The sequence below is a fragment of the Halichoeres trimaculatus genome, unplaced genomic scaffold (genome assembly GCF_033239565.1).
Source record: "Halichoeres trimaculatus isolate MK-OKI-2021-1 unplaced genomic scaffold, fHalTri1.1 fHalTri1_scaffold_15, whole genome shotgun sequence".
Taxonomy (NCBI): Eukaryota; Metazoa; Chordata; class Actinopteri; order Labriformes; family Labridae; genus Halichoeres; species Halichoeres trimaculatus.
The window spans coordinates 3,949,091-3,974,256 of record NW_027437193.1 but is presented as its reverse complement, the minus strand read 5'-3'; the positions used below and the strand labels follow the sequence as shown (position 1 = coordinate 3,974,256).

Here is a 25,166-nt window from a genome sequence, read left to right as displayed (position 1 = left end):
ATAAATTGAATTTTTATACCCATCTGATGAAAAAGATGAAAAGTGAGCTTTGGAAAAGCAATAGTCTAGTTCAATTTCTCTTCAGCCCAGGTAAGACTCTTCTGACATTTTCTCCAGTTTAAGCAGTGATTTGATATGACAGTTAAAGTCTCTTTCTCCGATGACATCTGGGTGTAGTGGCTCCAGCCTCAGTCCGCTCTCCCTGTGGATTGACTTTTCATGACAATCCTCTCAAGGCTACAGCCATGTCTACCACACTTTCCCCTTCCTGTCTTTCCATTTACATGTTAGGATACAGCGCTCTGTGAACAACCGGCCTTTTCAGCAGCGACCTTCTGGGGCTTACTAGGGCTATCAACCTGCACTGAGATCTGTGGTATTCATAGTGTTTGCATGAGGATTTGATTTGACTTAAAGGCTCTGTGACGACTTTATGAGCGTTATTGAAATTGTGTCACTTTTGATATCAAAATGAGATTATCAGCACCAAAACTGATTATATCTTAATGATATCGTTGGGTTGGATTTTCTCAGGAGAACATGAATCCAGAACTGATGTTTTAAAGAAATGTTTTCACACATGAATAGAGATTCTTCTTCTGAATGAGCAGTTTGGATTCTGTTGACATTTCATCACCAGCAGACCTGCTATTATCATCAGAGGAGGGCGGGTGTTTGACCGCCGTGGTCAGGTTCAGTGCAGAGCCACGGCTGCTCTTAATCAGAGCACTCAGAGGAGACCGAGCACTGGTCTGCAATCGGCTTGGATGTGTTGAAAGGACACAGAATAAATAACTACCATCTTTTCTGGCTTCATCACTAAAGTCTCCAACATGAGGAACACTTTTTTGATCTGTTTCTTTGCTCTTTCCGCAGGTATCCCCAGTAATCACGGACCAGTGCGTAAGTGAAAAAGCTTCTTCAGTTTGCATGCTAACTGATGGTTTCCTCCCTCGGTGATGACTAACTTGTTGACTTATGTGTGTGTGTGACACATCGTGTTGTACATTACCATAACCATTCAGCAGTATGTTTCTCACAGCCACAAAAGAAACCTCCACAAAGCACTCGTCATTTTAAAACCTGACTCCTCATGAATGAAAGGGAACAGGAGCAGCTTTAGTGTTAGCGATTGTTCTGAGGCAGTTTCTGATCTACATTTCAAAGATTCTCCTTAACCTTGTTCACAGAATTTACACTCACACAAGTTAAACTTCTCATGTCTGCTGTTGTGCAAACCATGCTTCTTTTTTCATAACCAGGAAGTGTTTTCCTACCTGGGAGGGAATTTCATGGAAATCAGTGGCTCATTTCTAAATATTCCCACAGACTTTGAACATATGTTTATGCTCTGAACTGCATGGAATTTGCTGGTTTGAAGGCCCTGTGAGGAATATCAGCATCAAAATCTGTTATTTCTCAATTTTATACTTCAGTATCTGTTGTTGTTGTGTTGTTGTTTTTTCTGGGAGAACTTGACTCCACAGACATTATGGTCTTAAGTGTCCAGTTTTTCAGATAGCTAAACTGTTTCCTGTAAATAACAGATGGTTGCTGTTGATTGTGTCATTTATTTATTCACATAAGACACTGTAAAACTACAAATGCAAAGGAGAAGCATAATAGTTTCACATAAACAGTCAAACAGAAATAGTAAAACAAGGAAAGCAAAGTAGAGCCTTAACTAGCTAGCAAAAGTCAGCTAGCTTAATGATTCTGATTCTGGTTCTGAGAAGTGGTAACACAAAGTGCTTGACAAAAAAGAAAATAAGTGAAATAAATAAATAAATAAATAATGAAAATTAATTAATTAATTAATTAAACAAAAAAAGGGAAATATATTATATAAATAGATTATGGAAATAAATTATGGAAAATCTTAATGCTAATGTGAAATCCCATAGATAGGCTAACGCAGTTAGCATCATGACTTTTTTACATTCTGAGAACACGTTTGGGAGTGCATAGACACACATTACACACTTCTTTTATCAAAACTTACAGAAATAAGTTTTCCTTGCTCTCAAAGTTCTAAAAAGTGATCTAAACTGGGTTAAACTGGAAGTCTACATGAGCTGCTTCTTACAGCTCCTCTGTGGGGTGATTCTTTCACTGACTGTACTACGGTGGCCCTAGATGGCCAAAACACTCTAACACAAAAGTCACTTTAGAGCTGTTTAAAACATAAAGCAAGAGCTATATGCATGTAAAAGACAGCACAGACATAGCCTGTTGATTAAGCTATGCTATCTAACAAGGTTTAATTCAAATTCCAATTCAATAAACTTTATTTAAGAGTAATTAAAGGCACATTGAGCTGTAAACAATTTCAACAGCTACAGACAAAATGAGAAAACAAACAGTACAGAGTTTTGTGTTCCACATTGAATTTAATCTAATGTTTAAAATGCTAAAATTATGGTGACTGGTGGGTGTCAGATGATTTGCAAAAGCCACAACATGAATACAAGAGCAAAAAAATATGAATGCAAACGCAACAACATGACCAAAGTCAAAAGAGGTTAGTTTTCCCATTGGGATAAGGAAGTTGTGATATCCTTAACAGTGTTTTTTTTTTTCTTTGTTTAACTGAACATTTTATACTTAGCTTGAATCAGTCATATCATAACGTTAGCATTAGAGCTATAGTTCTCAAAGCAGAAGCTTTTGTTCTGTGTCCGCTAGGATAACTGTCCTCTAAATAGGGATGGGTACCGAACTAGGTACTTTTATAGGTACCAACTGAAGTCTGTCAAAAGTACCGGGTACTGATTCACGAAAAATCAAAAGGTGTTTAGGTACCCGAATGCATCCTTCTGACTGTGAGGGAGTGGAAGAGTAGGTAATTTTCCATGCTGGACATGAACACAGCACTGCAAGTATATATATTAAAGAATAAATCTGTAAAAATTGAAAAAAAAAAACATTTTATTTTCAAACAAGTTTAAATTTTTTACCACATAAACACAAAAAAGTACTGAAAATTGGTACCGTTGCATAACTAGATTGCCAAGTACCAGGCATTGGTCCTGTATCTTTTCAAATGTGAAAGGTACCCATCCCTACCTCTAAACTTTGGTTGTGTTGTGGCTTTTGCATTAGTGTATTTGCAAATTGGCTGACACCTACCAGCAACCGTACACAATACTGAATCAAGATGAATTAATAAAAGAAGAAGGAAAGAAAATCTTAGATAATAAAATATACAAAAAAATTGTGAAATAGTAAATATTATAAGGCTAACTTAATACCAAAAATCCTGGGGTTTGGAGACCAACATGTTGGGTGCAAAAATAGCATGAGGTAAAATGCAGTAAGGATAGCGCCTTACTGAGCTCTGGTAAGACATAATCAGGGTTCACTAACATTAAATGTTAGACACGTCTCAGCACACCTTCTTGATACTAAACTACAAACTGAGTTTACAAAGTTTGATTATTTTTAGGTTTTAAACAACAATAAACACATTACTTTGTCGCTTTGCATTCTGGGAAAAGTTCACTTGACCAAAGAAAAATAGCTTAAAAGAAGATCTGCTTTCCAAAACAAATGCATGCCGTGAGAAAAGTCATATCCTTACAACAGTTGGTGCTAGTGCTCATGGGAAACGGAGTCTTTATCCTAGAAAAACACACATGATTCCGTCTTAAAGTGTCACACCATTCAATACCAAACAGCACCTTTAAAAATGCAAACAAACAGAGAGCGACAGAAAAAGCAGGGGCAGGACAAGCCACTGTGTGTATGTGAGGAATAAAGGTGAACGAATTAATGTCGTTGAGACAAATTTGGATATGTAACTTGAAAAGCATAACGCATTCAATTGCTTTCAGCTGATAAAGCCTCCACATTGTGTGGGAAACACTGCTTGGTATTCTTAAACTTGCAGCATGGTTTGCAGATTGGTTAACAGCTCTATCAAGTGTTATTTTAAAAAGTGAACAAGCTAAAGCATGCCACACATATATGGTAAAGAATTCATTGACGATAGCAGATGAGATATTTGTTGGACCCCTGCATGCTGGAGTCAGTGAATCAGCAGGAGCGTCTGGGGTTTCATATCTTCCCCTCCACACGGGGATATTTGCCTTGAGCGCACAGACAGATATTTGCCCACAGCCAAAGTAAAGAAAATCATTTTTTATGTGGTTCCCACCATGCATCCCCACGCATGTCGATGCCTGAAGGTGACTCCTCATACTGGATCACAAAAGCAGCTGCCATATGTCTGTGTCCTGTGGATGATTCAGTCATTTTTGAGTTGCATGCACACAGTTCTTCATCAGTCCATCTACTTTTCCAAACATGACGGACATTATCCGGTAACTCTGAGGCAAGTCAGGCCTGATAACAGCCAAACAGGATCTATGCATGCTGTCCCTGTGCTTTAACTACCTAACAGCATGAATGATCTGACGACTCAGTGTGACTTATAACCTTTCCCATTTCCACACAGATCGAGCAAATGCTTCATCTCTTGGTGTTGCAAATCGTAACCAAGGTAGGCTTATAGGCTTTGTAACTTCAGCATGACATTAACAATACAAAGAAAAAATTGACTGATTATTGATTGGACACTAAAACAGGAACAAAAGAGGTGTTATGTAGAATATGCCACAAGGTTATTTTCCCAAAGCTCAGAGGCTTTCATCCTGCATGCACACAAACAAACACACCCAAGTCCTTACAACGTGGACCTTTTGTTGGGAATAAAACTGTAGCCTTCTATCCCCTTTGATTACACCTGCTTAATAAATACCCAGAATGCTCTGTGAGAGGGGGAGGGGCACCGTGATCAGAAGGGGGAAAGAAGTGGAAGGAAAGAGGAGAAGGAGAGGGAAGGAGAGAAGAGGCTCCAGGGGGGTTTATGTAGATTGATCTCCAGCTATCTCCAGCTAATCCTCAGGCCCAGATATCCTGTGTAGTGAGTGTTAAGTTGCATCTGCACCACTGCTTCCACATCCAGGAGAGGGGGAAAAATTAGAAAAGGACTTTCAGGATTTTCGAGATTAAGTGAGGAAGCGTTTTCTTTTGTTTCTGTGACTTTGACGGATGGGAAAAAGACACAGATATGACAATAATCCAAGGTTTGCTGCTGTTGGAGGTGAAAGAAAAACAGTTACTTACATGAATTCTGCTTATGTGTAATCTACATTATTTACATATAAAGGGAAATAAAAACCCAAACTATCAGAATTGCTTCTACAGTCTTTCAATACCAGCTCAATATAACAACAAGCTGAAAGGAGCTTTCACAGGAACAGCTGTTAGATCGTGTTTCATGGAGCAGCAGTTTTCAATCTTTGCTTGAAAATTAACTTTCATGATATCTTGATCGGAGTTATTATAGAAGTTGTCAGTTTACCCTTTAACACAAAGCTGTAGTCTACTAAACCTGTGCTTTTTGAAAAAATGGGTTCACATCTGTAAACCAGTGGCAGTGTTGCCAACTTCAGCGAGTTTTAAGACCACCCTGGCCTGTTTCTTTCAAAAACTAGCTTAGCCAATTGACCTATGGCTAAGCCACGCCCCCTCCACTCACTCTGACAAACAATGAACATGAAGTGACAGGTGCTACGGCAGGTAACCTGGTAGGAGACATTTCACAGGATGCTATTGATTATTTTTGGAGACAGAAAGATCACAGATCATCTAGAAGTCACCAAAAGGGTCTGAACTAGACAATGGCGACAATAAAATAATAGAATAACAATAAGTAATGAAAATAAATATATAAATCAACAATAAAATGTTGAGAAGATTGACAAAAAGCTTCAGTTACAAACTTAATTTACAGATCCCGACATTATCAAACCTGATAAACAGCATCTGGTTAGCGTTAGCATATCAGACGACAAGATAGAGGATCAGCTGGGTCATGAGAAAAATATAACCTCCTTTTTACCATCGTTACCAGGAGTGTCTGTTAGTTTGGAGTTACAGGATTTACACTGTATCATTCAGCAAGTTTGACAACCTTTGTTATCTATAAAGGATAAGCTAATGAAGCTAAGCTCCAGAAGCTAACTAAAGCCTTTTGAACAACAGCTAACAATGATGTACAACCACCACTGAACAAAAACTAGAACTAAACAGGCCAATGAACTCCCAACAAACAAAGAGATATGATGAACAACACAGCTAGGAGCTAACATTAGGCTAACTTTAGCTAACGTTAGAGAAAAACCCAAACAGTCTGTCAGACCGCAGTGGTGGTTCTAGTATTAAGGATAACTTTTTATTTCTTTACAGCAAGGTCACAATCTGCTGCCTCAAATACAATGCCAGATTACCTTAGAGCAGATGGAGACATCCTTCATTTGATTCACACAAAGTTGATATGACACTGTTCTCAGTTGAGCTGTGTCTTAGGTTGCCTAGCCTCTCGGGTTACTTTGTTTTGGAGTTGCATGCTCCTTGTGAACATAGTTTGACTGTTTTAACTCAAAATCTCAGAAAAAAGAGACTGAACAAAAACAGACCTCCCACAATGTATCTCAATGGGCAGAGAATGTCAGAGTGTATTGGAAAGCTATACCCACTGTGATTGGCTCATTGCGTCTGTGGGCGGGACTTAGCCATAGGTCATTTCTAGCAACTGATGCTCTTCTAAGATTTGAAGGTGGAGCAGTCAGAGCAGGAGTTTATTTGTTGTTCCTCACTGATTAAAGGTGATTTTTTTACTCACTTTTTGTTCCTCCCACAACGTTATTCTTCACCTACAGGGTCAATCAAACAAATATCCACATGGCAAATTAGGCAGTGATGTCATTCAGTGACCTCTCGAGACTTTTAGAACAGTTGGCAACACTGATTGGTAATTTTTTACAGTCAAGATGGCCAAAGGAAGGTTAAACATGCCATGCAGCTCAGAAACATTGAACAAATACTTTTAATTTACAAGATCCCTGTGACTTTAAACCTTTAAAAGCTAAAGCTCTTAAGTATTAATATAATGTTTGAAGATAGTTGAGTAAAAAAAAACAGCGATGCTTGACATCCAAAGATAATAGATGTTCAAATGTAGACTGCTGTACTGGAAAACACTCAAGTGGAGAAACCTTTCTCCAGTAAATCAGTATATCTGTGTTATGAAATCATAACTTACAGCTTTCTTTTGACAAAACTTTTTTTCCCATGTATGAGTTTTTTATGGGTAGAGCTCAGGGGTCTAAATTCAGATCCATGCTCTCCCATAAAATATCTGTTACTTTCCTGTTCCAGTAGCCTCCAGGCTTACACTGTTGAGGTAGTTTTTAATCTCCCAGAGTGTTTTTTTTTCTGTCTAAGACATTGAAAAAAAAAATCCAAAGTCAAAACTTTAACTTCAGAATTCAGGTTCAATGTCTCAAGTTGATTTACCCCAAAGACTTTGAAGCAAACTGGAATAGATTTGCTAAAAAGTAAAGAAAACCAACAATATTCTTGCAGTCAAACTAAGCATGAAGTCTACTCCAGCAGACACTTCTGTGACTTCCTCGCAGGTATGAAAGTTACCGTATCTTGTGCTTCCTCTGGGTAAAAATGAAATAGAAGTTTTTTTGTTTTTTGTTTTGTTTGTTTATTTTTTTAAGTTCCTGTTAATTATCTTTTTTAATGTATTTTTCTGATTTTTCTGTAACAACCTTAAATGCCAATGAGTATTACAATGGAAAGCAGAAGTTAAGATTTGGTTCTGGCATAGGCTAGCATAGGGACAAGATGCGGCAGAAGTTAGCTTAAACCATTAGCTCTCTGTGTACTGGAGCATTAAAAAGGATTAATGTATTCACATTGAGGGTTGTTTTAAATTTAAATTTTTAAAGAGAAAATTTACAAAAGGATGTGCAATCTTGATATCGCCTTTGTCACAATATCACTGAATTATATATGTAAGTAAATAGAAAAACATCAACGAAAGGTACATAGTAAATCAACACAGTCACATGGGAGAACCCTCTTTTTTCAAATGTGTGTAGTATCATTCTTATATCAAAAACACATCGAGATTTTAAATGCCATTAGAGCTAATACTGAAACTTTCCAGTTACTATAGATCAAACTTTACTGTAGAAATAGCTAAATTGGCTTGCACAGCCTAGCATAGGCATATGAAGAGGTAGCTGTTAGCTTAAACAGTTAGCTCTCCCTGTATTAGCACACAAGAAAATTCATTAAGTCTCTCCAATACAGCAACTGCTAATATAAAAACTTTGACCAAAATGCTAATGTGACTCACAAATAAAAACAGAAGTTAATATTTGGTTCTAGCATAGGCTAGCATATACACAAGATGCAGCAGCAGTTAGCTGTAATAGTTAGCCCTCTATACTAGAGCATAAAAAAATAACCGATTAACACAGATTATAAGTGCCATAAATGCTATGTTGAACCTTTCCAGTTACTATTAATTCACATAAACTCCTGTAACTTCCTCACAGGTATGAAAGTTTACTTATCTTGCGTTTCCTCTGGATAAAAACGAAATAGAATTTTTTTTTTCTTTTGTCTTTTTAAAGTTGCTGTTAATTATCTTTTTAACTGTATTTTTCATTAGTAGTCTTAAATGGCAATTAGCATTACAAATAAAAACAGAAGTTAAGATTGAGCTCTGGCATAGGCTAGCATAGGCAAAAGAAGCAACAGCAGATAGCTTAAACCAGTAACTCTCAAATGGGGGTATGTGGGAGAACCGCAAGGGGTTGTTGACAAATATTTTAAAAGGCTGCATCACAACAATTTAAAAAAAATATAATAATAATAATGACAGCAATTAATTTGAATGCACTGAAAAAAAGACATAAATCTTAACAAATATTTTTGTTTTATTTCAGTAGAAAATGTCTTATTGGACTTGATATGAGCCACATTTACTTGACCAGTTGCTAGCAACGAGTAAAAAAAAAAACTACTAGCGGGGTTAGAGAAATGTGCTTGTCAAGATTCAAATAATTTCTTAATACAAGTATATTTTTCTTTTTTTTTCTTTTTTCTTATTTTTTCTTACCCCACTGGCAGATTTTTGTATCTCATTATAAGCAATTCAGACCTCATTTTTGTCTTTTAATAACTTGAAATAAGACACTTCTCTGGACTGGTCAAGCGAATGTGGCTCTTATTAACTCTAAAAAGACATTTTGTACTGGAAATAAGACAAAAACACTTGGTAAGATTTACAGTGTCTGTAGATGTCAGTTGTTCAGCAGAGTTATGTATATTTGCATGCTAACAATAGCACGACTAGGTGGATGACAATGGATACAAGACAAACCAGTTAGAAAAAATTATGTGTATGATGAAGAAAACGTCAGAAAGAAAAACAAAAAAAGTGATTTATTCTTTTTATTCATACAATTAACAATAAACCCCTGACTTAAACTGTTAGCTCTTCCTGTGCTAGCATGTAAGAAAATTCATTATCTCTCCTGAATACAGCAACTGCTAATATAGAAACTGTTACTTTACTAGCATTTAGCAAGTTAGCCTTTGCTCTCATACCAAGTCTCTGTGTTTGGCGAGGTGGACATGCTGCGTGTCTACAGCCTCAAATTCAACATCCTCATGTGCTACCAATCTTCAAATCAAAGTCCCAACAAGTTAAAAGGTTTTTGCTTTAAGGAAACGTTGGTCCCTTTCCTCCAGCCATGTTTTGACACATTCACAGGAGTCCAAAGAAAATTGGCCACTCTCTGTTTTTACATGCAGAGTCGCAGCTCTGCCACTGTCAAGCACTAAGTATTGAGCTGACAGTTCATATTGAACCTCTGAGCCTGGAGTCATGACTAATGATGAAGGCTTCGTGTTAATATGATAACAGGTTTCAGCTTACCCTGACATCATGGAAGAGATATTGATCCAGTGTAATTGAAGAAACACTATTCTGTCTCAGAGCTTATAATTAGCAGATCCTGTATCTGAAAACCGTCTCCAGTTATATTTAATTGAACTGGAAGATCTATAGTTATAAAGCCTTTTAAAAACTATTCAATTAACAGCTATAAAAAATGATTTTTAAACATGATTTTTCTGCTCTGTGTGTGATTAAATGGGTTTGCCAATTCATCTCCAGGGTCCTCAAGGCAATCACTAATGCAAAAATAAGACTCCTTGCTCAGCTCTAAGCGGCTGCTGTGATTCATGCAGAAGTCTGTTGGTATGAATGGATGCTTTTGAAAAAGGCTGGAGTCTTTTTCTCCAGCAGAAGATCAAAATCTTTCACCAAGTGGAGTGACAGGATTGACGGTCCAGTACATCTATTTATGACTTGTAGCCTGATATCATGCTGTGATTTTCTGTATCTCACAGAGCTCTGTCACAGAGTGTCTGAGGACATCAAGAGTTCACTGAGACGGGGGATTAGAGAGCTGCCTGAGTGTGTTTAAGGTGGGAGCACACTGCTAGATCTTCAAGAAATAAGACTCATGATAAAAGGGCTAATGCGGCCAAGAGTTTTAGAGTGTTTCCTACACTGTAAGAAGAAAAAGAAGGTGGAAACTAAGCCAAAACAACTTTTCTTTTAACCCTAAAATTTACATCAACCTGAGATCAAATCCTCTTCTTTCCTCTTGCCTTCTGTTTCTGTTGTGCTGCCTCTTTCCTGAGCTTCCTCTGTGTTGCTTCGTGCGACACCAAGGCCCAATGATGGATGTGTCATAACAGTTATACTGCAAAAATGTCACACATCTGACAGAGGTGTGAGCTGCACATATGTCCCAGAGAGAGTACACTGCTGCTCTGGAGCCAGGTTTCGAATTGCTTATCTTCTCACCAGCTGCCCGCACACGCCAGAGAGTGAATGATGTCACACCAGGCAAGACCATTCACTCCCACACCGAAGATAACAGTTATACGTTTGGTCATCATGATACTAAACACTTTATCATTTTTATTTTTTTTTATTTTTTTATTTTTGCAAATAGGCTGTAGCTGTACAACAATACCTAGTGAGCATCATAAGGCTTGTGCATGATGGGAGATGTAGGACATAGTGTTTGATTTTATTTATGTATTTTTCTCACAGAGGGTATTGATGATTAAAGACACTGACACTAAATAAAATCCTGTGTTAACATTTAGTTGAACTAAATCTTCATCCCATCTGTCAATAAAGCCTGCCACCGCTCTACTTCACCTCCTACAACATCAACAGCCCACCAACTTTCTAAACATGCTTGTGCTGTGACAAGACATAAGCAAACAACATAATGATTATGAGCTGAGCAATGTTATCACTATGTTTTCAAATTTAGGTATAATTTTAAATGTTTCAAATTCTTTGAATGTGTAAGTAATATTTTATGATTTATAATGATCTAATTTAGGATTTATTTTATTTATGCAAATTTTTAAAATTTTCAAAACGTGAACCATTTTTGCATAGTTGAAATGCAATTTTTTTTAGATAATCTGTAATTTTTTTTTTTTTAATTGCAAATTTCTGAAATTTAAATTTTGTTTAATTTTCTAAATTTTTATTGGGAATTTTTGCAATTTTTTTGAATTCTAACAATTTTTACAGATTTTTAAAATCACACAAACTTTGGAATTGTTATAACTATTTTACATTTTTGCAATTTTTTAAATGTCCAAAACGTTTACTAGGGCTGTCACTTTATGTTCGATATTCGAATAATCAATCGAACATGGGGATAAATATCCGTAACCGATTAGTAAATACATATTCGAACGTAAAATATTGGGTTCAGCAGCTCATCAGGGCGCCTGGAGCAGTGAACCCTTTCATCCAGCAGAGGGCGCTGTCCGCAAAGCTCGACAGTTCCATCGCGTATGAACTTCTCTCTTGACCTCAGTGACCAAAGAGTGAAGTATAGTTGATAAAAATGGAAGACGCAGAAAGCCACAGTGGACGACGTTCAATAATAACACCGAATCATCTGAGGAGCAATGTGTGGAAGTATTTTGGGTTCTACGCCATTGATGGGAAAATTAAAAACAAAGACCGGGCTGTGTGTCGGTTATGTGGAAAGCAGTTTACCTACTCGTCCTCAACAACAAGTCTGCGGTCTCATCTATCGGCTTTTCATCCAAGCCATGCAGTCGAGGAGGAGGCGCCAAAGTGCAGCGGTGCTTCATCGAGTGTTCAGCCCCGTGTGACAACGTTTTTTTCGGCAGGGTCCTTACCAGAGGTGCGGAAAAAAGCTATTACGGACAAGATTGCACGATTCATATGCAAGGATATGCGGCCCATTGGTGTGGTTACGGGAGAGGGCTTTCGGGACTTGATGATGGAACTGGAGCCACGGTACACCATTCCTAGCCGCACCGCCATTTCGAGCCACATCGTAAAGCTGTACGATGTTACGCGGGCAAACATTGAGACTATATTAAAAGACAAGACGCTCTCCCTTACTACCGATGGGTGGACATCGATGGCTACTCATGCTTATGTGACGGTGACGGCTCACTTCATTTCTGACACATGGGAACTTGAAAACTATGTTTTGTGCACTAAAGAGCTTAGAGGGAGCCACACAGCTGCACACGTAGCCGCTAGTATTAGTAGCACGCTGGAGGACTTCGGCATACCCCGGGAGGCAGTCGTGTCTGTTACCACAGACAATGCTCTTAACTATGTGAACGCCGTGCACAATTTGGGGCTTATTGATGTACCGTGTTTGGCTCACACCCTGAACCTGGCAGTGCGCAAGGGACTGGAGGCTAAAGGAGTTGAGACAGCGCTCTCCAGACTGAAACAAACTGCGGCTCATTTCGGGAGGTCTCCGGCCGACTCCTGCCTTCTGGAGGAAAAGCAGGAGCTTCTTGGATTAAAAAAAGAGAGACTCATAAATGACTGCATTACCAGATGGAATACCACTTACGACATGATTTGTCGCGCATCCGAGCAACAAGCTGCAGTGGCTGCCGTTGTTTTTGAAAAGAAGTTGTCCCATTTGGAGCTCAGCACTTTGGAATGGTCTATGGTGGATCAGCTTAAGGACATTCTGAAGCCATTTAAAGTGGCAACTCAGGCCCTGTCGACGGATGCCTACCCCACAGCATCAGCTGTCCTGCCTCTGCAGCACGTCATGCTGTCACAGCTGAGCACCCCCGACCCGTCATACAGACCAGTCATCACGAATGTGAGAGGTATTCATACAATTTTTTTCTGTCTAAATCTGCGCCAGCTTTGCTTTTAAATGATCAAAATATACGTATTTCAGTGTTAAAAACGATTTATTCAGAGGTTTGTATTTACTTCAGAATACATGACAGTTTAGGACAAAAATATTTTTTTTTTTTATAATGTTCACAGAGCGGATGCTGGCTAATCTGAAAGCGCGCTACTGTGAGGAGAGCGGCGAGTGGATGCTTCTCAATAAAGCAGCGCTCCTGGACCCCCGGTTCATTCGCTTAGTCCACCTTTCACCAGAGAAGAAAAATGTTGTCATTGACAGCTTGTCACGTGAGATGAATGACTATGAAACAGACAGTGACTGTAAACCTGAAGAGAGGGCAGCTGCTCTTGGAGCGATGGGCTCCCTGTTTGGGAGTTTGTACAAAACGAGTGACTCTGTTGTAAGTAACGCGAGTTCCATTCAAGAAATACAAACCTACATGAGAGAGAAACCACTTTCTGCAGACAGCAACCCCCTGCTTTGGTGGAGAGAAATAGGGTGTGCTCGATACCCGCAGCTCTCAAAGTTGGCTCGTAAATATCTGTGTGTGCCGGGTACCTCAGTGCGCTCTGAACGGGTGTTCTCGTCAGCAGGCAACATTGTTAACAAAAAAAGAGCAGCACTTGATCCTGAGCAGGTTGACAGGCTTGTGTTTCTGGCAAATAATATGAGAAAATAAGTCAGTTAGTGCCGTTGTGCAGTGTTTGTGGCAATAAAAAAAGGCTGAGAATATAAAGGAAATGTCTCGTGTCTGTGATTCACAGCCGGTCAGCGGCGGCGGCGGCGGGGGGGGGGGGGGGGGGGGGGTTCGATTATCTTCGATTATTTTCGTTTATGGTTGAAAACCGTTCGACTTTGATTTTGAGGAAAAGTGACAGCCCTAACGTTTACATTGCAATTTTTTTCTGTATTTTGCTAATATTTTTTTTGCAAATTTCTGAAATTTAAATTTGTAATTTTGTTAATTTGTTACATTTTATTTTGTGCAAATTTTTGAAATTTCTTTTTTTGCAAATTCTTGAAATTCTAACAATTTTTCACAAATTTTTGTAATCAGGATATTTTTTAATTTTTGTATACTAATCAAAATTTGAAATTTTTGAAATTTCATTTTCTTATTTAGCTAATTTATTTATTTTTTATATTTACAAATTTATTTAAAATAAAAAAATGTAGACATCGCATGTACAGTTTTATAATTTCAAAAATTTTGTTTTCATTTACTAGATTTAACTATGTAAAGAATTTTATTCTTTTTTTTTTGTTTTTATTTTGAAGATAAAGCAGATTTTATGGCTCCTGAATGACTTTAATCCAGGTGAGCTGAGGCTAAATGGCTCCTTTGAAAGTAAAGGTTACAGACCCCTGAACTACATCTAGATCTTTCTGAGGCTTTTCTCCTTTGATAATGTTTATGATACAGTCTACAGTCTGAAAAAGTCCCATTCACTTTGCTATGTGTAGGAAACCATTATAGCACAAAGCTGAGTGGGTGAACACTGTGGCTACGAGCCATTCAGCTGGAAGACAGCCTGGGTCACCTCACGATCCAAAATCCATCTCTTTGTCTGTGGTCAGCGGTTTTAAAGCAACTTGTTGCTAGTACTGTCATTGACCCTTCCATGGCATCTTTAATTGATAGGATATGAAGCCAGCTTACGAGCTTTCAACGCAGCGTACATATCCAGTCACTACATGAGATTTCTCTGACTGAAACAGAATAATTGACTTGTTTAACACTGTATTTTGTCAGAAGCCGGGCCCTGTGGCTGCACAAAGACACCGCAGGCTTAAGCCTCTGGATAAGCAAACTAATTGGGCTACAGATGCTTTTAAGAAGGCAGCGGTCCTGAGGGTGTGCCGGAGAACGCGCGGATTATCCTTTCGACCACAGGCAACAAAGTTAATGTCTGGACGATTCAACGGAGACTCGGCTGATCCCAGGGAAATTTTAGCAAAACACACAAAGCAGGTGTTTTCCATTAGCGGTAAAATGAGAGAGCTGCTTTGACGTAACTGTTTGGGGCTGTAGCCAGGAGGCCGTTAATGTGTGAATGCACAGAGGACACGGAGGCAGCTCTTCCTGATCCAGGAGTTCAGTTTTAATGCACGAAAAAGTTCAAGTGAGGCTGATTTTGCTTGATTTGATGCAGTAGACACAGTCAAACGGTTTTTGTTCTGTCCGACATGGATCTTCACTGTGGTTTTCTTGCAGGGGGCAGGTTTGTGGGGTTATAATTGATCAAAATATCATCAATTGTTGATCCTTGTTTGCTCACAGTGTTTTCTTCTCTGCTTTGTTAATCCAAATCCCATATTCACTCTTCTGTTGGCACTTAACCGACCCCTCAGAGACTCATCAGGGTCTTAAGCCGCCCCTCAGCTGTTTGCCTGCTACTGCTAAGTGTCTTTCAGTTTTGGGGGAGTTTATAAGCTAATGAAACACTGCATGCTGCCTCCAAAATCTGCATCAATGTTCTGGCAAAAATGACAAAATACCCATAAAGTTCCTTAGTTCTGTGCACTTTGCACCAGTTTTCCTCCTGATTTGTGTTTCTGCTGTGCAGAGCTGTGCTGTTAGCTCACATCCTGACGGGATAATTTAATTAACACTGTTTTTTTTCACTGAATGGAAAGGGAACTATTTTAATGAGGAGTTGATTTATGAGAGCTGTGACACAGATTTCAGACTTTTTAACCAGGGCTGTGTCGGAAATCACTCCTTATTCACTATATAGTAAATATACCATTTTGTAGTGCTTTTCAAAATCTGAGTGAGCATGGTCATACACTATGTTGTCCGTTCAAAGTATCCCACAATGCATTTTGTAAAATGGAATAGAATAGAATAGAATAGAATAGAATAGAATAGAATAGAATAGAATAATTCTTTATAGAGTGTTTGCACTGACGTCACGATTTGGGTAGTTACCCAGACGTACGGCTGTACGTGTATAATGAATGGATGGAGGTAGAAGTGCATGGTAAAGTATGATTAATTTAAGATTTCTTATCTGCCAACAAGTGTGGGGAAACGCATGAAGTACAGTAAAACTCTTTGTGAAGGATTCAGCAAAAAAGAAAAAGAAAGATACTTTGAAAAATGATGCCTAATAAGCAGGAGTGACTCATATTAGGAGTTAGCATCTTTATCACAATCTACCCCAAGGTATGAAAACACAGATGTTACTACTATAATCTATAATCATGGAAGAGGAGGTCAACAGAATAAATTATGCTCTTTCGATAGAGGCTGACACTGATCAAAGTTATAATATAATATATTTGATTTTACTTAAGTGTGATTTTAAGATGCTATGGACAGAGAACATGACCTGCCTGACAGGAAATGCTGTAAACAGACTCAAATCTTGAGAGTTATGACAGATTATTGCCTTGGAAACCCAGATGGCGCCCAGCTAGCCACAAAACTGTTCTCCGTTTTTCGGACAATTGTTTGCACCTGTCACCCAAATCTGCGATCTTTTTTGGTCGTCAAAAGCATATGAAATGTTTTTTCCTCACACGATATTGTCCACCAACTTGGAAGATTGGCTTTGGCTCACCAGCAGAAGAGACAGACAGCACTAAAATACAAATACATAAAAAACATATATTAGACACAGTATAAAAGTAACAATAAAACAATATCTAGTTTAATAGGTAAAACATAGTATTAAAACATCACATTAAACATCTGTAGCATCTCCCAAAGTAGTGTATGAGCAATGCTAAACATGTGAGCAATATGTACCATCATGCATTGCGGTTCAAACAGAAGAAACAGCTGATTACATGATTACTGATTACATGAAACATCATCACATCACGTCAAAGAATAACACTTAGCTCTCTGTTTAACTTTCGGACGAGCCTGTCTCACAACTCTGTGCAGAGAAACACACAACACATGATGACATGGTGATGCATTCACTGGACCTCGTAATTCTCAGACACAGCATGAGTTGTAGCGTGAATACATGGAAGAAATTTGTTTATTTACCAAAAACACATGTAATAAATATAATGATTATATTTAGAGGTTTATGTGGAAAAACAGGCTAAGTATAATGTGAGCTATCACTAAAATTCACACCGTTTTGCAGTGTTAGAGTGAGTTAGCATTTCCGAAATGTTGTTTTAATTTAGCTGATTGAACTATATAGTCCACTACATCTAATTCACTGTATAGTGAGTAGTGAGTAGAGAAGGAGTGAGTGATGTCAGACACAACCCAGGTCAAACATATATTTAACATGTGCACTGCATTGTGGGTAATAGCACCACTATGTGCGGCCTCTGTTAGCTCTCAGATGTAAAACCTGATTTTTATGACTCAACGCTAGAGTAACATTAATTTTATGGCTTTATGTATTTATAGTTTACTTTTTCTTTTTTTTTTAAGTGGATAAAGTACACAGCTGTAAATAGTTTTTAAATTTGGAAATCACTTCATGACAAAATTTGATGGCAGTTGGCATTTGTTTGTAACTTTGGACCTCAAGAGACTTAAGCTATGTGAACATTTTTGTTGTTGTTGTTGTTGTTGTTGTTCTGGTCTTAATTTTGCCCCTGAATTAGAACCAAACAAAAGAGCCACAGGTATAAATACAGACCGCCTGACCTTCAGAGAGTTTGATGGACTTAACACGAAACACAGAGTAAAATGATTCACTGGCATTCCCCTAAAATTGAACATAACTTCTGAAACTATTCTGTTCTTCTGATATCTCCATTCACTGACTTAAACTCTGCACAAAACAGCTTTTCTTGCCAAAGTAACTGAGTTTTAAAAGCACTAAAACTGCATCAGCAAACTCTTTCACCGGCCTTTAACATACTCCTTTAACAGCTGCACCGCTCACCGCCTCTTAATTACAAATATTACCAAAAATGTGTCCATCACGCTCAAATGCATCTGCACAATAATTCCCCCCTTGCTCAGCATTGATTTGCCCTTTAGAGGAAAACGAGCTCAAACAAACATCCTATTCATGCCGTGATTTGCAGATCAGCCTCTGCTGTGAGTGTGTTTTTTTTCTCTCCTCCAAATATAAACACTGTCAAGTCACATTACCGGCATTGATTGCAGGAAGTTTTTTATGTCGCATTTTATTTCAGATGTATCTCAAACGATCTATGCAAATGTCAGGTTTTTGGTGTCAGTCTGTGAATCAAAGAGCAGTGGCTCGTTTCCAGACTCATTATTTCGCACCCAGTCTTCAACAATCACGCACGGAGAAATCTATAGTTCAACGCCGCCCCGAGACCCGCTGCATTTTAAGTGAGGAGTCTGAGTGATGGGAGGGGATGCTATATTTACTCTTACACTGCCATCATTATCAATCTTTCTATAAATACGCACAGACGGAGAAATGCAACAAGGCTGTCGCACAGAGTCTTTCAGGTTTCCAAAAAGTAGAGGCAAGGAAACTGCTGAGCATCCCGTTCTGTCGTTAAAACACTTTTAACTCTTTCACCACTAGACTGGGAGAATGTGTAAGCTACCTGTCACACCTCATAAACCTGGTGTTCTCTTAAAAAACAAATGAAATGACAACTGGCAAAACTTCTTCTGATCCAAACTCAAACTTCAATGAAAGGTTGATGTGAAAACTAAGGCCTGCTAAACCATTATAACACAAAAACACAAAAGCACAAATGGAAAAAAAAACCACCTCAATAACTGAGACACCCAGGAATAACACACCAGCACGATATTTTTGTCTTTATTGGTTTTTATTAACAAAATATTTTACATACAAATAAACAATGCCCTCTTTCAGAAATAATAAATGGTAACACAAATCTGACAAGTGTTTTATTCCTAGTTCAACCTAAGTGCACCCTTTAGTTTAGATTATTATGGCATGCTTGCACTTGTATGGAAGCCTGTTTGTGCCAGTTAAAAAAAAAAAAAAAAAAGATTATCAAGAAATAAATATAAGATAAAGAGTCAAAAATCATGTGATGAAATGTAAAAAAAAAAAATTAGATAAGAATAAAAAATTATGAGATGAAAAGTTGGAATTATGAGAAACTAAAGTCTTCATGTTGGTATGAGGTCAAATTAGGAGACATAAGATTAAAAAGGTCAAAATTATGAGATAATAAAAATATTATGAGATAAATTGTCAAAATTAAGTTGATAAAGTCATAATAATGAGACAAGAATTCAAAATTACCATATGAAATGCCAAAAATTGAGATAGGAGGTAAATATCATGAGATATAAAGTTAATATAAGACAAAAAGTTCAAAGTATAAGATAAAAAAGTAAAGAATAAAATATGAGATAAAAATCAAAATTATGAAATATAAAGTTGAAATTATGAGAAACTTAAGCTATCATTTTGATATGAAGTCAAATTATGAGATTAAAGATGAAATTAGATGTTAAAAAGTCAAAATAATGAGATGATAAAATCATTGTGAGGTAAATAGTCAAAGTTACACGATAATAAAGTCAAAATAATGAGACAAAAATTCAAAATTATGAGATAAAAAGTTAAAAATAATGAGATTAAAAAATAAAGATCATTAGATTAAAAGTTATCATGAGACACAAGGTTGAAATAATGAGATAAAAAGTCAAAATTATCAGATACTAAAGTCATAATTTCCACTTAATTAATTGATTTTTTTTTCTTAGATATGATAGTTATTTTTTAAAAAATGGCCTTTTTTCAGTGGCCCTAATCCTCTTCTGTAGATAGTTATGTTATAAAAAAACAGGATTTTTATTTTAAATTTATTTAATTATTTTAATTTTTTTCCAAGTGAATGCAATACACCACAGTAATAGTCCATCCAAGCTTAAATGTCTCCCATAGACCGTATATAGAGTGGACAGCGTGGCTCCACCATTTCCCATTGCATGGTTTTGAAGCCAAAATATCCCCGTCTCTTCTTGACTCTTCCTCGGAACATATTTTACAATTCCTGAAAAAAATACTCAAGACTGGCAGCTGTCAATTATCGTTAAACGTGATGTAAAACCTCCTTTTTAACCTCGTATAACTAATAAAAACAAAACTTTTCAGAAAAATGCAGATTTGAATACAAGGCAGCTAAATATTATCTTCAAATCACCACAACAATCATACGTGAGAAACATTTCTACCAGGTGTATTAATCTTTTATAGTTTGACCACAGCCCATCTGGAATGACTGGGAGATGGATTTTTTTTTACCTATACTGCAGCCTGCCACCAGGGGGAGCAGTTTTTTGGCAACCTCACTTCAAGCCGAGCAAGATGACGTCCTTTTTTTTTTTTTTTAAGTCTGTGGTGTCTCCCAGTCACTTGACATGAACCATGACAAAAGAATATTATTCAGGCATCTTATGGGCAGCATGAAGAATCAGGTTATTACTGATACCCCACAGAGAAGCACATAACATCAGCTGTGTGTGGTTGAAAAGGAAGGGAAGAAAAATGCAAAAGCAATGCCTTTTTAATCAGTTTTGGCAGGATAAAAAAGATTATTTGTTGAGTTTATTCTCATGCATAAGCCATATTACTGAAAACCAAAAAATGTGATTACTATTTATGCAGGGAGAGATATCCAATTACACTGAAATCTCTTGGCAAATATTACCTCTTCCAGGATTTCACCTCTGCCAGCAGCGGGGCTTCTTGGGATAATTGAGTCGTGAGTTTTTTTTATCTGGAAACGCGAACATCAGCTTATGTCGTACTCATCAATCTATATCAAAACAAAGAGGCATCAGGAGGCCTCAGCGTGGTTATTATGTCGTCTTCAGCTAACAGGGTTGTAAGGTTTGTTGTAGGGCTAACCGCTGAACAAAATAACAGCATTTGGTGAATTACCTGGCAGTCTGGATTTGCATATCAAAGGTAGAGGCGGTGCAGCACGAGCCAGACTTCCCCTCCGTGTGAGTGTCACTGTGCCAAAGGGAAGCCAATTTTAATTCTCCTGTCCTGCTCAGCGGGAATATTTCACAATACTCTGGCATCCTTTGATTCACCAATCATTGATTTCACCTCATCACTGCCATGGTTTGTTTGCTCTTTTCTTTTGCCAGGATTATATCCTCTAAATTCCCCTTTGTGCATCTAAAAATATCCATAAAATGTCTGTCTGTGTCCTCCTCCTTTTCTAGCGTTCATACTCTGCACTGTCCTGGTTTTTCTGTCTCCTCTTTGTCTGCCCACTTTATTTAAAAGTCCTTGGTTTCACCCCTTCCCAACGTGTCAGCTGTGCTCTCAGGACACAGAGCGTTGCAGACAGGACAAGAAGAGGCAGCTTGTGCCCTGTGAACCTGCCTGTTGATGTTCTCTGCCGCTCCATCGCTGAGCCATCTATTAATCACCCCTTCCTGTCTCCCCTGCCCTTTTTTTTTTTCTTTCTTTTGTCTCCCCAGCTCGCGTGTGTGACAACGCCATGCTGCGCTGTCAGAACGGCGGCACGTGCCACCACCATCAGCGCTGCCACTGTCCCCCTGGCTTCTCAGGCGTCCTGTGCGAGAGAGCTCGCTGCCAGGGCCCCGGGGAGTGCGACGAGCAACTGTCTGGACGGGCTGCTTTCCATCACGCCGCTTTTACCCTCATAGTGCTCCCGCTATTGATTGTACCCCTCTGCTGAGAGACCGGGACGGCCTCCTATCCTCAACCAAAACCCTGAGACCACATGTGGGGACTGGACTCTCAACCTGAAGGACCTGAAGGACGTGTGCTCAGCATCAAATATAAGCAACTCTTTTGTATACCCCAGGCAGGCTGCAGGCGCGGGTGAGCGGCAGGCTGATCTGTTCTCCTGATTCTAGATGGATTTATGAAAGTGTTCCTGAAGTCTTTGCTGTCTCGGGTGGAGCCCCGGCTTTGTGGTTACGTCATTGGCTGATGCTTCATTAAAAAGGCAGACTGGAGACTCGGGTAGAGCTACCCACCTTCTGAGAGCAGACTGTACAAAACTAGACACATGATTTCTAAGTATCATCTGAAGTAATTAAAAAATAATAGCGTGGACTGGGACATCTTAGAACATCTTGCCTCACTGCCTCCTTCCTTCCTCGTCCCCTCCTCCTCCTCCTCCTCCTCCTCTCCTTCACTCTCCCCATCACTGCTCCTCCCTGTGCTTTGGTGACTCTGGTGATTTTACTTTGCTGAAGGGTGTCTGTTGTTTTGCCAAATGCTGCACATGTAATATTATCGAGCCCCTCGACGAGTACCGATCTCCTTCGTTTCCTTTTCCAGAGGCTTTGTAGTCATGCTTGAGCTCACCTGTATGGGATAAAGAAAAAAAAGTTGTAACATACTGTAACTGTATTTAATTTTTGTATAAAACAGATATTTTCATGACTACGCAAAACAAAAGGATGTATTACTTGTTTTCTATCGCTGCAGATGTGTCCTAGATGTGGACTATATGAGTGCGTAAGGAGTTTGGTTGTATTCTTTCTGTTGCTTGTGTGGCACATGGCTCTCTTTATCGGAGAGCAGCTGTCGAAACTATGTTTACATACACACTTACACAATACACTTCCACCAAAGGGAAAAGAAAACATGTCTTTGTCTCATTGTTGAACAGTTGAAGCATTAATGCAGCGTTTCAGAGCAGATGTTTGTAGATAAGCCGATGACTAAAGCTTAATGTCATTTATGATTTTTTTAAAGTGATCAATGCGATTGCCTGTTCTGTATGGAGGACCAAAACTGCTAAAATTAAAAATAAATAAAATTGAAAATAAAAACAAAAATTAAAAAAATATACCTATGTAAATAAATAAATAAATAAATTATTAAATAAAAGTAAAAAATTAAAAAAATATAAATATGCACAAGTAAATAAATAAAAAATAAATAAGAGTGAAAATAGAAATAAAAGTATATATACATCAGTAAATTAATGAATAAATAAATGATAAATAAATAAAAAGGAAAATAAAAACAAAAAATATATGGTCCATTTCTGCACTCACATGTGGATCAACCAATAGGCAATCAGTTTAACCCATAATACACTCTTGGGACCGCCCCCTAATTTGAATATCATTTCCTTCTGTATGTCTTGCTGGCAGTGACAGTAACATAACATTTTTTAAAAAATGAAAAATGTACATATTTATTGATAATTAATTTCATTTATTTATTTACTTATTTATATTTTTTATTTTTGTTTTTATTTTGACTTTTATTTAATCTTAATTTTAGCAGTTTTGGTCCTCCATAGTTCAGGAGAGCAACATTACATCAGTCAAAGAAAGATTCTAGGACTGAGGTGCGTCGTATCATTCTGATCGGGAAACCAGAATAATCTCAAGTCAAAATCCCATCAGCTTTATGCAAATTTAACAAGAAAACTCGGTTGAAAAAAAAAACGAGATTGCATGGCTGTTGCAGAGGTTGTCCAGCTCAAATCTTTAATCAGATCTAATCCTCAAATCAAATGGGAAGAGGAGAAGAGGGGAAGGTTTTCAGCGCTGGTATGGTTGAAAGCCTGCATCCTGCTGCGGGAGCCTCTGCGAAGCGACACTTTCAGGAAATGAGCTTTAATTCACGGAGGGTCAATGAATAGAAATGAAGTCGCATCCCACTGGGTGACATATTGAGCACTGAGACCAATTTCATTTGAGAGATTAATTTTCCTCCCAAGGTTGTCATGAAATACCTAATTGTGTTAGAGTCTACTGTAAGTGCCTCTCATTAAATGACAATGTCGATGAAAAGAGAAGCCAATGCCTTTTTTGACAGAGACGAGCGGCTGGGAGAGGAAGTTTTGGGAACTCAAATGAGGGACCGGAAATTGCTTTACTCACTGTGTGATATAACTGGAGAGGAAAGTCCAACAGCCATGATTTGGAAAGCAAAATAATCAACTCTTAAACTGTCTCTGATTCCCTGCAGAAATATCCACAAACAGCCATTAAAACTTGGTCCACTGGGGCACCAGTTTAGCTTCGACGTTCACTTATTGTACCCTATGTACAGCCTGGATGGTCCCCGAGCTGGCAGTCTGGGTGTGATTCTGGGTCTCGATTGTAAGTCTCTATTTTCCTTCCTAGTTTCCTGCTCTGAAAAATAAACAGTATTATTTGTGAAATAACAGTTTTCTTAACTATTAGCTGATTTTTTTCACCTTTCTGACCCAAGAAAGAAAAATCAATTGCACACTGTGATTTTACTATATGTTCGAAATGAGCATGTATTGCTAACTAGCTTACTGACTAAATCAGTAACTGAACGTAGCATCAGTCTTGGTCCAAAGTAACTAGTTTGTGACATGTTTCTTTAAATTTCTAAGATCAGAGGTCAGTTCAGTGTTACTTATCAAGGTTCAAGTTAGCCACCATCCGCATCTTGGGTTTTAGCCTCTTGAATTTGGGAAAGTTATGCTGCCTTCAAACTTCAGAAAGTGGTGTGTATTGTAATTATCTTTATTTTTAATTTTATTTATTTATTTATTTGTATATTTATTAATTTATTTTTTTAATTTAATTTTATCTAATTTTATTTTTTATTTTATTTATTTTTTTATTTTTTGCTTGGACGGGTGAACAAGAAAATCAGACTTAACTAAATGCTTTTGATCTGATACTTAACCACGGCTAATTTCACTTCTTTACGTTGCTAATGGGAAACGAAACCCCATGAACAAGTTGCGCTAAGGTTAGCTAGCTTAAAACCTCCAAGTAGCCTCCAGACTCTGTCAGTTAATTAAGAAAGTAATGGATTTATGTGAAACTGGGTCTAAACTCTTGGCTTTCAGGAAAATGTATTCTTACTGTGTCTTATGGATGTGGTAAACTTGAGCACATTAATATCTAGCCTAGCCTAGCCTAGCATAGCCTAGCCGAGCCTTGTCGCCAGGATATAGTAATTTAAGCCTTACATTTTGGCTAGTATGACGGCCTATTAGGTCACCTTGCAGAAATAAAAAAATGTAATTTTTGAGGGAGAAAAAATGATTTTTAAGAAAAAACTCAAACTCTCATGTTTGTAAAGTCCCAAATTTATGACTTTGTAAAGTTGTAAAAAAAAAAACCACAACTTTGTAAACTGGCAGATTTCTAGTTTATATCATACATTT

The 25,166-nt window shown here is 37.9% G+C and overlaps 1 protein-coding gene across 4 annotated transcripts in view; it reads left to right on the top strand.

The window, feature by feature from the left end:
- The window catches only part of LOC141804638 (netrin-G1-like), a 126,684-nt gene extending 102,535 nt beyond the window's left edge, over positions 1-24,149 (top strand). For 3 of the 4 annotated variants that reach the window (XM_074689191.1, XM_074689192.1, XM_074689190.1), the window contains exons 5-7: positions 877-903; positions 4,457-4,501; positions 21,502-24,149. In XM_074689191.1, coding sequence (XP_074545292.1) covers positions 877-903; positions 4,457-4,501; positions 21,502-21,722 — 293 coding nt within the window. In that variant the 3' untranslated portion in view covers positions 21,723-24,149. The remainder of the gene's footprint in view (positions 1-876; positions 904-4,456; positions 4,502-21,501) is intronic. The other variant, XM_074689193.1, reaches the window with a different exon arrangement.
- Positions 24,150-25,166: the final 1,017 nt, after the last annotated feature.